The 13,113-nt window shown below is 42.3% G+C and overlaps 1 protein-coding gene across 1 annotated transcript in view; it reads left to right on the forward strand.

Moving 5' to 3' along the window:
* The first annotated feature begins 8,609 nt into the window (after positions 1 to 8,609).
* The window catches only part of tbx4 (T-box transcription factor 4), a 104,932-nt gene continuing 100,428 nt past the window's right edge, over positions 8,610 to 13,113 (forward strand). The window contains exon 1 of the mRNA XM_055166719.1: positions 8,610 to 8,763. Coding sequence (XP_055022694.1) covers positions 8,610 to 8,763 — 154 coding nt within the window. The remainder of the gene's footprint in view (positions 8,764 to 13,113) is intronic.

Below are 13,113 nucleotides of genomic sequence, written 5' to 3' on the forward strand. Positions count from 1 at the left end.
TGACTTGGACTTGAAGGTCAGTGGCTCGGGACTTGACTTTGACTTGAAGGGCAATGACTCGGGACTTGACTTGGACTTGAAGGTCAATGACTTGGGACTTGACTTGGACCTGAGCCCTGTGACTTGAGAAGACTTGATGCTTTTCCTAAAAACAAAATGTGTTTTTATAAAATACTTTTCTCTTTACAGTCGATAAATAGTAGTAGTTAGTAGTAGTAGTTGTTGTAATTGTTGTTGTAGAAGCATCAGTAATAGTAGTAGTAGTAGTAGTAGTAGTAGTAGTAGTAGTAGTAGCAGCAGCAGCAGTAGTAGTAGTAGTTGTAGTATAGTGGTAGTACTTGTAATAGTAGTAGTTGTAGTTACTGTTGTGGTAGCAGCAGCAGCAGTAGTAATAGTAGTAGTAGTAGTACTACCTAAGCTCTAGTAGTATAGTAGTAGTAGTAGCAGTAGCAGAACTAGCAGTAGTAGTAACTGTAGGTGTAGTGGTTGTACTTGTAATATTAGTAATTGTAGTAGCAGCAGAGGTAGGAGTAGTAGTAATGGTGGTACTAGTAGTAGTTTTAGTGGTAGTACTTGTAATAGTAGTAGTTGTAGCTGTTCTTATAGCAGCAGCAGCAGTAGTAGTAGTAGTAGTAATAGTAGTGGGAGTAGTTGTAGTAGTAGTAGTTGTTGTAGTAGTTGTAGCAGCAGAAGTAGCAGTGGCAGTTGTAATAAATATAGAAGTAGTAGTGGTAGTACTTGTAATAGTAGTAGCTGTAGTTGTTGTGGTAGTAGTAGCAGCAGCAGTAGTAGTAGTAGTGCCTAAGTTAGTGTTAATAGTAGTAGTAGTACATGTCATAGTAGTAGTACTTGTAATGGTAGTAGTAGTTGAAGAAGTTGTACTTGTAATAGTAGTAGCTGTAGTTGTTGTAGTAGTAGCAGTAGTAGTAGTAGTACCTAAGATGTAGTAGTAGTGGTAGTAGTAGTAGTTGCTGTAGTAGTAGTAGTAGTAGTAGTAGTAGTAGTTGCTGTAGTAGTAGTAGTAGTAGTAGTACCTAAGCTGTAGTAGTAGTAGTAGTAGTAGTAGTAGTAGTAGTACCTAAGCTGTAGTAGTAGTAGTAGTAGTAGTAGTAGTAGTAGTAGTAGTACCTAAGCTGTAGTAGTAGTAGTAGTAGTAGTAGCAGTAGTAGCAGTAGTAGTACTTAAGCTGTAGTAGTGGTAGTACTTGTAATAGTAGTAAGTTGTAGTTGTTGTTGTTGTTGTAGTAGCAGCAACAGCAACAGTAGTAGTAGTAGTACCTAACCTGTAGTAGTAGTAATAGTAGTAGTCGTAGCATCAGTAGTAATAGTAGTTAGCTATTGTAGTAGCAGTAGTAGTAGCAGTAACAGAAGCAGCAGTAGTAGTAGTAGTATTAGAGGGTGTGTAGTCACGCTTACAGTAAATCTTAAAAAAACTAAGATAAGAAATGCAGTACTCCGGCCTGTAGTACCAGTTTTACATGAAGTAGATTTAACTCTAACACAAACAGGCAACACAAGTTTATTTGTACTGCACAATTCGTACACAAAGAAATTCAAAGTACTACATTAAAATTACAAAACAAACAAATCAAAACATAAATAATCATCATCAAATTAAAAAGAGAAAGACAAGAGAAGAAAAGTAGATCAGCTTTATAATAATGTTTCCCGAGCAGATCCGTGTGTTTGGTTTTGGAGGAAGAGGAACATGTGTGTGATGAAGTCGCGTCCTGCTCGTTCCTCCGCCGCCTCACACTTTGTTGTTGCGGTAAACTGCGCGCTCTGCTGCGGCCCTGAGTGTCGCTGGAGCGGGGGGGGGCTCCGGGGAGAGGAGGGGGCGAGCTCCGGGGAGAGGAGGGGGCCGCAGACAGCCTTTTGTCCGGACCCCGGCGCCTGTCGCCTGCCCGCCGCCCACAGCTCCGCACGGCCCGCTTCCTCATTAGCGACACCCCCGCCCCTGCGCGCTCTCTCTCCCCGGCTCCGGCGCTCCTCGGCCCGGCTCGACCCCTCCGCCTCCCGCTCCTCGTTTTCTTTTCTTTCTGCGGCGATAATCACTAAACTCGCAGTCTATTAGCGCCATTGTGGCCGCTCTCTGTTGTGTTCAATTAGGGACGACTCGACTCGACCCGCGCTGCACGAGACAAGAAAGAATTTGTCCAAATCCATCAGTGCGCGTGATCAGAGGGCTCCGTGGGGCTCCCGCGGGGCTCCCGTGGGGCCCCGTGGATCGTGGATAATGGCTGCTGACGGCGCGGGGGTAAAAAGGCCAAGATTATTCACAACTTCGTCCAGAGATCGGTGCGTCGGAGCCGGAGCCGCGGTGCCCGGGTCAGGGCGCTGTGAGGCCGGGGACGGGACAGGAGGAGGCCGCTCTGTTTAGGTCCATCTCCGGACGAACCCGGAGACACGAGGACAAGAGGCGCGCGGGGCCGGGGTCTCAGAACGCGTGGAAACAAAAGTAAAACTGTAAACAGGTGGAAAATCCGAACACTTCAGCGAGTGAAACCAAATCCAACTACACAGCGAAAACAGGAGGGTTAAAATTTCAGGGTAAAATATTTCAGAGTTGTTTTTAACACACAGAGTGTTATTTTAACTACTTTACCAGAGTTGATATGGTTGAAGTTAACTTCCTCTAGTGTTAATTCAACTTCAACTAGAGTAATTTCAACTTTCATTAGTGTTAATTCAACTCCCACTAGTGTTAATTCAACTTCCTCTAGTGTAAATTCAACTTCTCTCTGTGTTAACTGAACTTCCACTAGTGTTAATTTAACTTCCACTAGTGTTAATTCAACTTCCACTAGTGTTAATTCAGCTTCCTCTAGTGATAATTCAACTTCCCTTAGAGTTAATTTGGCACTTCCCACCCACCACTTCAAACTTCCACGAGAAAACCAGTTTGAACCAGTTTTGTTCATAATTTCATCTTAAATTAATTCAAATAAAGAGAAAGGTGTTTACCTTCGTGTGTTGTTTAGCTAAATCAGGATAACTCTACAAAGTGTTATCCATTTACTCTCAAAATGTTAATATAACTCTGGATTTTGGGTTAAACAGGAACTTTGGTCCAGTGTCACTTAATTAACATTTCCAAAAATGTTAATTTAACTCTAGAACAGATTGGACTCATATAAACTCAGAGAAAATGTTAAAATTGATTATGTGAGAGCTAATGGCCTAAAACTGCCTTTGTTACAAAATCTGATCATTTTGGGACACTGCTTATTAATATCCAAATGAAACACCTCCTTTGCCTAATTTAGTGATCTAAAACATGAATTTAAAGGCGTTATACCTGATATTTCCAATGCCTTATTTCCCAAAATAAGTCCACTGTGTACACAACAAAAGTGGAGTGTTAAAACTGACTCTCACAGAATAAATTTTAACATTTTCTCAGAGTTTATATGAGTCTAATCTGTTCTAGAGTTAATTTAACATTTTTGGAAATGTTATTTAAGTAACACTGGACCAAAGTTCCTGTTTAACCCCGAAATCCAGAGTTATGTTAACGTTTTGAGAGTAAACAAATAACACTTTTTAGAGTTATCCTGATTTAGCTAAACAACACATAGAGGTGTTTTATTTTTCCACATTATTTTAGTTCATTTAAGATGAAATTATGAACAAAACTGGTTCAAATTGGTTTTCTCTCACAGGAGTTTGAAGTGGTGAGTGGGAGGAGCCAAATTAACACTAAGGGAAGTTGAATTAACACTAGAGGAAGTTGAATTAACACTAAGAGAAGTTGAATTAACACTAGTGGAAGTTGAATTAACACTAAGGGAAGCTGAATTAACACTAGTGAAAAATTAACATTAACTTCAACTCTGTCAATTAACCCCAACTGGAATCCCCATTTAACTCTCAAATAGTTAAAATAACACTTTTTTGGGTTAAAAACAACTCTAAAATATTTCACCGTGACATTTTAACCCTTCAGTTTTTGCTGTGTACCGTCTGCGTCGAATTAGAAAAGCGTTTCATTGTCCAAGAATCAGGAAGTGTGCAGTTAGCATGCTAGTTGCCGTCGGCTTTACAACGTCACGGCAAAACTCCGCCCCTGAAAGTCACGAAAAACGCCAATAAACTCGTCGTGGTGAGGAATTTGGACGCTCTGAATGCAGAACGTAAATAAGGAAGCATTTCAGACGGATGTAAAATAGAAAAAAGGAATAAAAAAGCAGTAAAGGGTTTGGAAATGTGCGAAAAGCAAAAGCGAGACTGCGAACAGGTGGAAAAACACTACCGAGAGTGAAACCCCATCCAAACACTGTACTAATAGAATCTAATGGGAGCTTCGTTTTCATTTTTTTTTTGTCTATGGGCGTGTTTTTTAAAAGCTGCAGATGGTGCCGTCAGCAGTTCCACTCTGCGCCTTTTGCTTAGTCTAAAAAATACATTTAACCAAATTAGAATGTGGACTCCCATTAGCTCATCACGCTCTTATGGAAGCTCTTTCTCTTTGCGTATCGCTCTACTCCCTCCCCCTCTTTCTCTTCCTCTTCCTCTCTCCGCCTCTGCCCACGATTTTGTCTCTTCTTCCTCTTCCTCACAGCCAATCAGAGACAGAAGTAAGTGACAGTTCGGCGTTTAAGTGACTGAAATCAACACATCACCTGCTCTTATGAATCCAAATCACGTTCCTTGTCGATCGATACATTTTGTCGAAGTCGAAGTACTACTACAAGTGTTAGAAGTGCAGTTTATTTGACCATCACTACTACTATTACTGCTACTACTACTACTACTACTATGTGCTTAAAAGTTAGTACTTGGCCGGACCTACACGAAAACAAAGTGCCGAGGTTCAGTTTGGATCTGTTAAAACGTCCAACTTTCTCAAAAATGAACTTAAAAACAATGACAATATATGTATTTAATGTACTACTACTACTACTACTACTACTACTACTACTTCTGTTACTACTACTACTCCAGCTTAGGGACTAATATTGCTACAACTACTATACTACTACTAAAACTACTACTATTACTACTACTGTTGCTACTACTACTTAAGCTTAGGTACTATAACTGTTACTACTGCCGCTACGACTATACTACTACTACTACTACTACTACTACTATCTTAGGTACTAATACTGCTACTACTGCTGCTACTACTACTATACTACAACAAAAGCAACTACTACTGCTACTACCATTACTACTGCTGTTGCTACTGCTACTATTACTACTATTACAAGTACTACTATACTATACTTAGATACTTCTACTACTACTGCTGCTTCTGCTGCTACTGTTGCTACTATGACGACTACTACTACTCCATCTTAGGTACTAATACTGCTACTACAGCTATGACTATATTACAAGGACAACTACTACTGCTACTACTATTACTACTACTGTTGCTACTGCTACTTTTACTACTACTACTCCAGCTTAGGTATTAATGCTGCTACTATTACTATACAACTACTACTACAACTACTACTACTACTACTACTACTGTTACTACTACTGTTGCTACTACTGCTCCAGCTTAGGTACTAATACTGCTACTATTGCTGCTACTACTACTATACTACAACAACAACTACTACTACTACAGCTACTACTACTACTAAGACAACTACTACTGCAACTACAGTTACTACTACTGTTGCTACTGTGACTATTACTATTATTACAAGTACTACTACCACTACTTCAGTTTAAGTACTTCGACTGCTACTACCACTGCTGCTACTACTACAACTACAGCTACAGCTACAACAACTACTACTACTTACGACTACTACTACAATAACAGCTACTAGTATTACTACTGCTACTACTAGTACAACTACTACTAATACTACAGCTTAGGTACTAATACTGCTACTATTTCTATACTACAACAACAACAATTACTACTACTACTATGACAACTACTACTGTAACTACAATTACTACTACTGTTGCTACTGCTACTATTACACTACTACTACTACTACTACTACTACTACTATTACTACTACTACTACAGTTTAGGTGCTACTACTGCTACTCCCGTTGCTGCTAGCACACACAAAAAAATAAATAAATACTACTACTACTACTACTGTTGCTGCTGCTACTGCTGCTACTACTACTACTACTACTACTACTACTACTACAGTTTAGGTACTACTACTGCTGCTACTACTACTACTACTACAACTACTGCTATTACTACTGCTATACTGTTGCTACTGCTACTATTACACTACTACTACTTCAGCTTAAGTACATACTACTGCTTCTTCTGCTGATGCTACTACAACAACAACTACTACTACTACTACAAGTGCTACTACTACTGCAAGTACTACAACTACAATAACTAACTAACTACTACTACTACTACTACTATGACTACTCCAGCTTAGGTACAACTACTGCTACTACTACTGCTGCTTCTTCTATTACAACAACTACTACCGCTACTACTATTACTACTACTACTACTACTGTGTGCCAAATAAGTACACAGATAGTGGATATAAAGTAGCTCTGGCCTTTTGTCGTCTGATATTTGACACTTTTGCTCAAATCCAGATTCAATAAAACATAAACTTGGTCCAAACAGCCCCGACCTGAAACCGCGTCTCACCAAAACCACAACTCAGACTCTTCAGTGATAAAACCCGGAGCAGAGGTGGAGTGACCCGCGCTGGTTCGGTTCTGGTGCTGCCCATTCCGTGTGTGCAGTCGCCCCCTGCTGGACAAAACAAAATCACAGAAACAAACACTTTAATGTCATTTTTAAGCTCAGAACAGCGCGATTTTCACAATAAACGCAAGAGGAAACCGGAACAAGTTACATTTCATATTATAAGACACAAAGAGAAACTAAAACTGCTCATATCGAGGTTTATAAAAGCTCATTCCTCTCATTATTTTAAACAGAGAGAAATTATGCAGATAAATGATGATAAAAACACTTCATTATAACGTAAGACTAATTATTTTACTTTTAGGTTAGAGTTTAAAACGCGTTTAGTTTGAGATGCAGCCTCCATTTTCCTGCGCAGCGCCAGTTCTTGTCGGAGTATTAGTCCGTGCGTGCGCGTGCGTGTGTGTGTGCGTGAGTGTGCGTGAGTCTTGTTTGGATGTGTAAGTGCGTGTGCCGCCAGCAGGGGGCGCAGCGGTTTACAACAACGCGAGCCTCAGCAGAAAATGAATTGTACTTTAATATTTCGAAGAACTGTGCGAGGCCAGAGTTATTTAAGATTTAAAAAAAGGTACAATCACATCTGGATCTGTGTTGTTAGAGGGTTAAAGCTGCACTGTGGAACTTTTCTGGTAGAGGGTTCGCCACCTGCCTGACTCCATGGTGTTTTTTCATGGAATATTCTACTATTATGGCATTTAAATACGAGATATATATGAGTATTTACTCCAAAACAAATGACATTATAAGCATTTAATGTTAGTGTAACTACAAACCCTCTACTACTACTACTACTACTACTACTACTTCAGCTTAGGTACTTATACTGCTACTACTACTATAACTACAACTACAACTACTGCTACTACTTCTGCTGCAATGACTATACTTCTACTACTACTACTGCTACTGTTGCTACTGCTACTACTGTACTACTAATACTACAACTAAAATTACTACAACTATTACTATGACGACGACAATTACTACTGCTACTATTACTACTCCATCTTAGGTATAACTACTACAACTACTACTACTACTACTGCTAAAACAACTACTTATGCCGCTACTGCTACTACTGTTGCTACGACTGTACTAATACTACTAGTACTACTACTGCTACTACCACTACTACTACTATACTACTAGTACTACTACTACTACTGCTACTACACTACTACAACTACTACTACTATACTACTACCAGTATTACTACTACTATACCACTACTGCTACTATTACTACTACTATACTACTATATTATTACTACCACTACCACTACTACTACTACTATTACTACTAATACTACTACTACCACTACAACCACTACTACTACTACTACTACTACTACTACTACTACTACTACTACTACTACTACTACTACTACTACACAACAATCACTACTGCTGCTACTACTACTACTACTACTACTACTACTACTACTTTTACTACTACTACTCTAGCTTAGGTACTAATACTGCTACTACTGCTGCTACGACAATACTACTACTAATATACTACTACTCGTACTACCACTACTACTATACTACTACTACAACTACTACTACTGCTGCTAGTTTTTGAGCTGTAAATCCACCTGTGATTGAATAAATGTAAAGTCGAGCTGTTTAAAGTCACACTGCGGGACATTCCAGGCAGAACAATGACGTATCCATGGAAACAAGCAGGTGACGGAGCCCCAGCCGAAAAGTGACAGAGGATATTTACATTATTCCTGAGCAGCGTCGTCGTATATTTACGAAAACATAAAACCTGTAGACCTTGGGCCTTTATGTTTAACAGTGTCTTTATGTTGAACTCACCTTTTGTGCCTGAGCAGAGCGGTGCATTGTGGGTAAAACGCGGGCCTATAGAAAACCCTCATTAGAACCTCCTCCTCTTTAAGTTAACCTTTACATCAAAGCCACACGGTCATTTACGACATGTCCGCCCGGGCTTTTAGCGGCGTCTCAGTGATGGACGTGAGCGGGGGTCTGAGCTCTGAAGTGAACGCAAACCGAAAGCGTCGTCCGAGTCCACGGCGGCGGCGGCGGCGGCACGAAAACGTCAAAAGGCCGATAATGAAGAGGACGCAAAGTGGAGGAGCCGCGTTGTGTCTATTAGAGCCAAAAGACGCACAAATGTTTCTGTGATGTGAGAGAAGCGGGTCACAGCGGAGCTTTGAACTACACAACAAAAGTGGGTTAGAAATGTGATTTTGTTTTCAAGCGGAGGAGTTCAAGTGTGTCGGGGTCTTGTTCTCGAGTGTGAGATTGACAGGTGGACAGGTGCAGCGTCGGCGGTGATGCGGTCGCTGTGTCGGACCGTTGTGGTGAAGAGGGAGCTGAGCCGAACAGCAAAACTCTCGATTTACCGTCAGTATAGTTGAGTTTCAGCTGACGTCATTGTTATTAAAAGCCCGCGTTGCTGCTGGGAAATATTTTGGTCGGAGGCAAGAAACACGGTAGCGTCAAACACAGTGCGTAACCTCGCGTATTTATCCCCAATAATGGTAAATTCCTGCTGCATTATCGGACGCACAAATAGAAGCACAGAAGAAGGAAAATGTCTTTTTCGTATTCTGAGTGAAAAGAACCACTAACGGTGAATTAAACGACTTTCAAACATCCGCAGAGCAAACGTAGAAGATCCTAACAAACCGTGGACTCAACAAGTTCAACAACACATCGAGACTCTTGGAGGTTTTCATCTTTTCTGCTGTGAATGGCCCAGGAGTTTCCACCAAGTCATTGTGGATATCGTCAAAGTGAATATTTGTCCAGGTAGTTGGCGATTCTGACCAGAAATTTGGTTTGGTTCAACTTTTGTCGGGGTTGAAAAGGGTGATTTGTCGTCCGTCGATGCTTATGACCAATTTCTGGTCAAATGGTCTTGGGTCCTCTGCCGTTAGAGTGGATAAATAACCGGGATCAATACCCTTTACGTGCTTTCTCGCTCCGTCCGTCATGTTGAATTTGTGTTTCTTGCCACCGACCAAAATAATTCCCAGCATGCAACGCACGCTTTTGTCAACAATGAAACTTGCCTATATATTCCTACCATAGCTTTGATAAAAGAAGTGGATTAAGGCTACGTTCAGACTGCAGGTTTAACGCTCAATCCCAATTTTTTTGTGAAATCCGATGTTTTTTCGAGGTCGTTCACATTTCCAATTAAATGTGACTTGTATGTGACTCCAGTGTGAACATTAAACGGCCCAAAAGTGTCCCACATGTGACACTGGAGACACGACGACGTCAACCGCAGCGAGCGTCTCTGTGTTTACGGATGTTGTCCAAACATGGACGCAGCATCGAGCACCTGGAGATTTTAAAGTTCCTCTCGTACCGGAACCAGAACATGAACAACTTACTTATTGTAAGGAGGAGATTGAGATAACTTCAGTCACACAGAGTTCATTAACAATTTTCGCCTGCTTCAGTGCAGAATAGTGACGTTTGTGTCTTGTTGATAACGTGTAGGTGGATGAATGCACTTTGGCCGTTCAGACTGAAGTCACATGTCAAAAGATCAGATATGTGTCAGTTTCAGGAGCACATATCCAAGTGTCCTGGGTCACATTTGAAAAGATCAGATACAGGTCACAAAGGGGCCAAAAAAATGGGATTTAGGTCACTTCAGGCTGCAGTCTGAACGTAGCCTGAGTGTGACGTCACCCACAGCGTTCGAATGAGGCTCATGATGCTCACGGTTACAGGAGCGAGTCTGGAGCCAGGCTTTACGTTATGAATAGGATTTTTTTAATGACAAAGTAGCAGAAAAAAAAATGTTGGATTCTTTAGAGCAGGTTAATATTTTCAGACCAAAATGACGAGGCTCACAGCAGCAGGTACAGAGAGAAGAGTCACAAGATCTTAATGTAAGTCAATTGGAGCCAGAGTCAGAAGGAGCCAGAAGAGCCTCCTGGAGAACTTCCTATTTGGCACACGGCGACTAGTGCTTTAGTTATGTCCACTCATATATACGATCTATGACTCCTCACCTCTGGTCATGAGCTCTGGGTCATGACCAAAAGGATGAGATCGCGGATACAAGCGGCACAAATGAGTTTCCCCCGCAGGGCGTCTGGGCGTCTCCCTTAGAGACAGAGTGAGGAGCTCAGTCACACGGGAGGAGCTCGGAGTAGAGCCGCAGCTCCTCCACGTCGACAGGAGCAGCTGAGGCTCGGTCATCTGGTCGACTGGCCTGGGTACACCTCTGGTCCCCCCGGAGGAGCTGGAGGTGGAAGAAGTCTGTGAGTCCCTGCCCAGACTGGCGCCCCCGCCACCCGACCCTGGAGAAGAGGAAGAAAATGGATGGATGGAGTTTATTTTTATTTCCTCTGCTCCTCTGACCCTCTCTTCTTCATCCTCTGTAGTTGTACTGATGCCATGTTAATGTTAGATATGCTATTGCTTTGCCTGTAATGTTCCACAGCATGGCATTAGACGTATCCATTTCCATGGAAACAAGCACGCGAGACCACCAGTCCAACCAAGTTACAGGTCAGATCTGTGGAGAGGCAACCCCACTCACTGCCCTGATCACCCAACGGTCTATGCGGGCGCACCTCTGGGCAAGTCCCCACAGTCCTGGTTCAGTCCTGGCTCAGTCCTGGCTCAGTCCTGGTTCAGTCCTGGTTCAGTCCTGGCTCAGTCCTGGCTCAGTCCTGGTTCAGTCCTGGTTCAGTCCTGGCTCAGTCCTGGCTCAGTCCTGGCTCAGTCCTGGCTCAGTCCTGGTTCAGTCCTGGTTCAGTCCTGGTTCAGTCCTGGCTCAGTCCTGGCTCAGTCCTGGCTCAGTCCTGGTTTAGTCCTGGCTCAGTCCTGGCTTCAGTCCTGGTTCAGTCCTGGCTCAGTCCTGGCTCAGTCCTGGTTCAGTTCGGCATCGCAGTTTAAGTCATGGAAATGGGAAACTGTTTCCATGAACAAACACAAAATCAAAAACTGAAAAAACGAATCATTATCTGTTTTTTCATTTTGGTTTTGGAGACAAATAATGAAGAAAATAGTTGTTTTTTCGTTTTCTTATTTTTTTATTTTATTCTGAAAAATGAATGAACCAATGATGCACAGTTTTACCAAATCACTAAATCAAAAGTGCTCAAAATGTCACCTGTAATTTACTTAAAAGATGCATTGTTTCGCCGTTTTTTCCCCCCCATTGAGATGTTATTGCTTGGTCTGGAATGTTCCACGGTATGGCTTTAAACCTTTCAATCCCCACGGAGACTAAACCAGACCGAGTCACAGGTCAGATCTGTGGAGCGGCGTGTTCTTCTCGGTATTTCCGAGCTTTAAAACCACCTGCAATTGAATAAATGTAAAGCAGAGCGACGACATCTCCACAGAAACGAGCAGGTGACGGAAACCTCCAGCGGAAAAGTTACGCAGTGCACCTTTAGGGAGCCGTCCAGAGCTGTAGAATGTGAGCGCGCTGTCCGGGAGCGGCGCGTTTGAAAAAGTGCGAGCTGCAGAGTTGAGTAATTCTATCCGCGCGGGTGTATACACAGATACATGTATGTGGAGTCATTACGCTCGCGCCGCTTTGTTCTCTGTGTTGATATCCGTGTAGCTCCTCCATTAACCTCGGCGACAGCTTCTCCCCGCTGTTTCTCCAGGCTCCCAAACACACGTCCATCCTCTGACCTTTTCCAAATCACTTTCCCGGGAGCGCGCGTCTGCTCCGTCTCCAGCGCCTTTCCCCGCTTTTGATCGGCGCCGCCATTTTGAGACCTGTTTGGAAAAAAAAGTGACAGGGGAGAAGGAAGGCCAGGCCGCGGCGGGGAGAGAGCGGCGGCATGATGAACGCGGGAGATTAGTCCAAATAAAACAAAAGAGCGGTGATGCATGGGCGAGGAGGAGGGAGGGAGGGGAGGGCGAGAGTCAGAGGAGAGGAGGAGGCCGTGTGTATGTTTGAGTTTGATGGAAGCGAGAAGAGGAGGCAGAGCGAAGGTTTCATTTTAAAGAGGGAGTATTACACTTCTGCGGGGGATTACTGATTACTTACAAACTCATAACGTCCTGTATTTTCTGGATTATAAGTCGCTCCGGCCAAAAAATGTGTCACGAAGAAGAAAAAAACATAGATAAGTTGGACTTTTTGAGGGAAACAACTTAACGTTACATATGAACAGAACAAGTTTAACAAATCCATGTATCATTCGTTCATTTTTTTTCAAAATAAAACCAAAAATAATAAAATGAAAAAGCAACAGTTTTCTTCATTATTTGTCTCCAAAACTAAAATGTAAATGTGTTTAAATGAAAAATGGAAAAAAAACGGATAATGGAAAAAAAAAACGTCTACGTGACTTAAACTGCAACGCCGGACTGAACCAGGACTGAACCAGGACTAAACCAGGACTGAACCAGGACTGAACCAGGACTGAACCAGGACTGAACCAGGACTGAACCAGGACTGAACCAGGACTGAACCAGGACTGAACCA

The sequence above is a fragment of the Boleophthalmus pectinirostris genome, unplaced genomic scaffold (genome assembly GCF_026225935.1).
Source record: "Boleophthalmus pectinirostris isolate CB_2022bp ecotype Guang Dong unplaced genomic scaffold, ASM2622593v1 HiC_scaffold_9, whole genome shotgun sequence".
Lineage (NCBI taxonomy): Eukaryota > Metazoa > Chordata > Actinopteri > Gobiiformes > Gobiidae > Boleophthalmus > Boleophthalmus pectinirostris.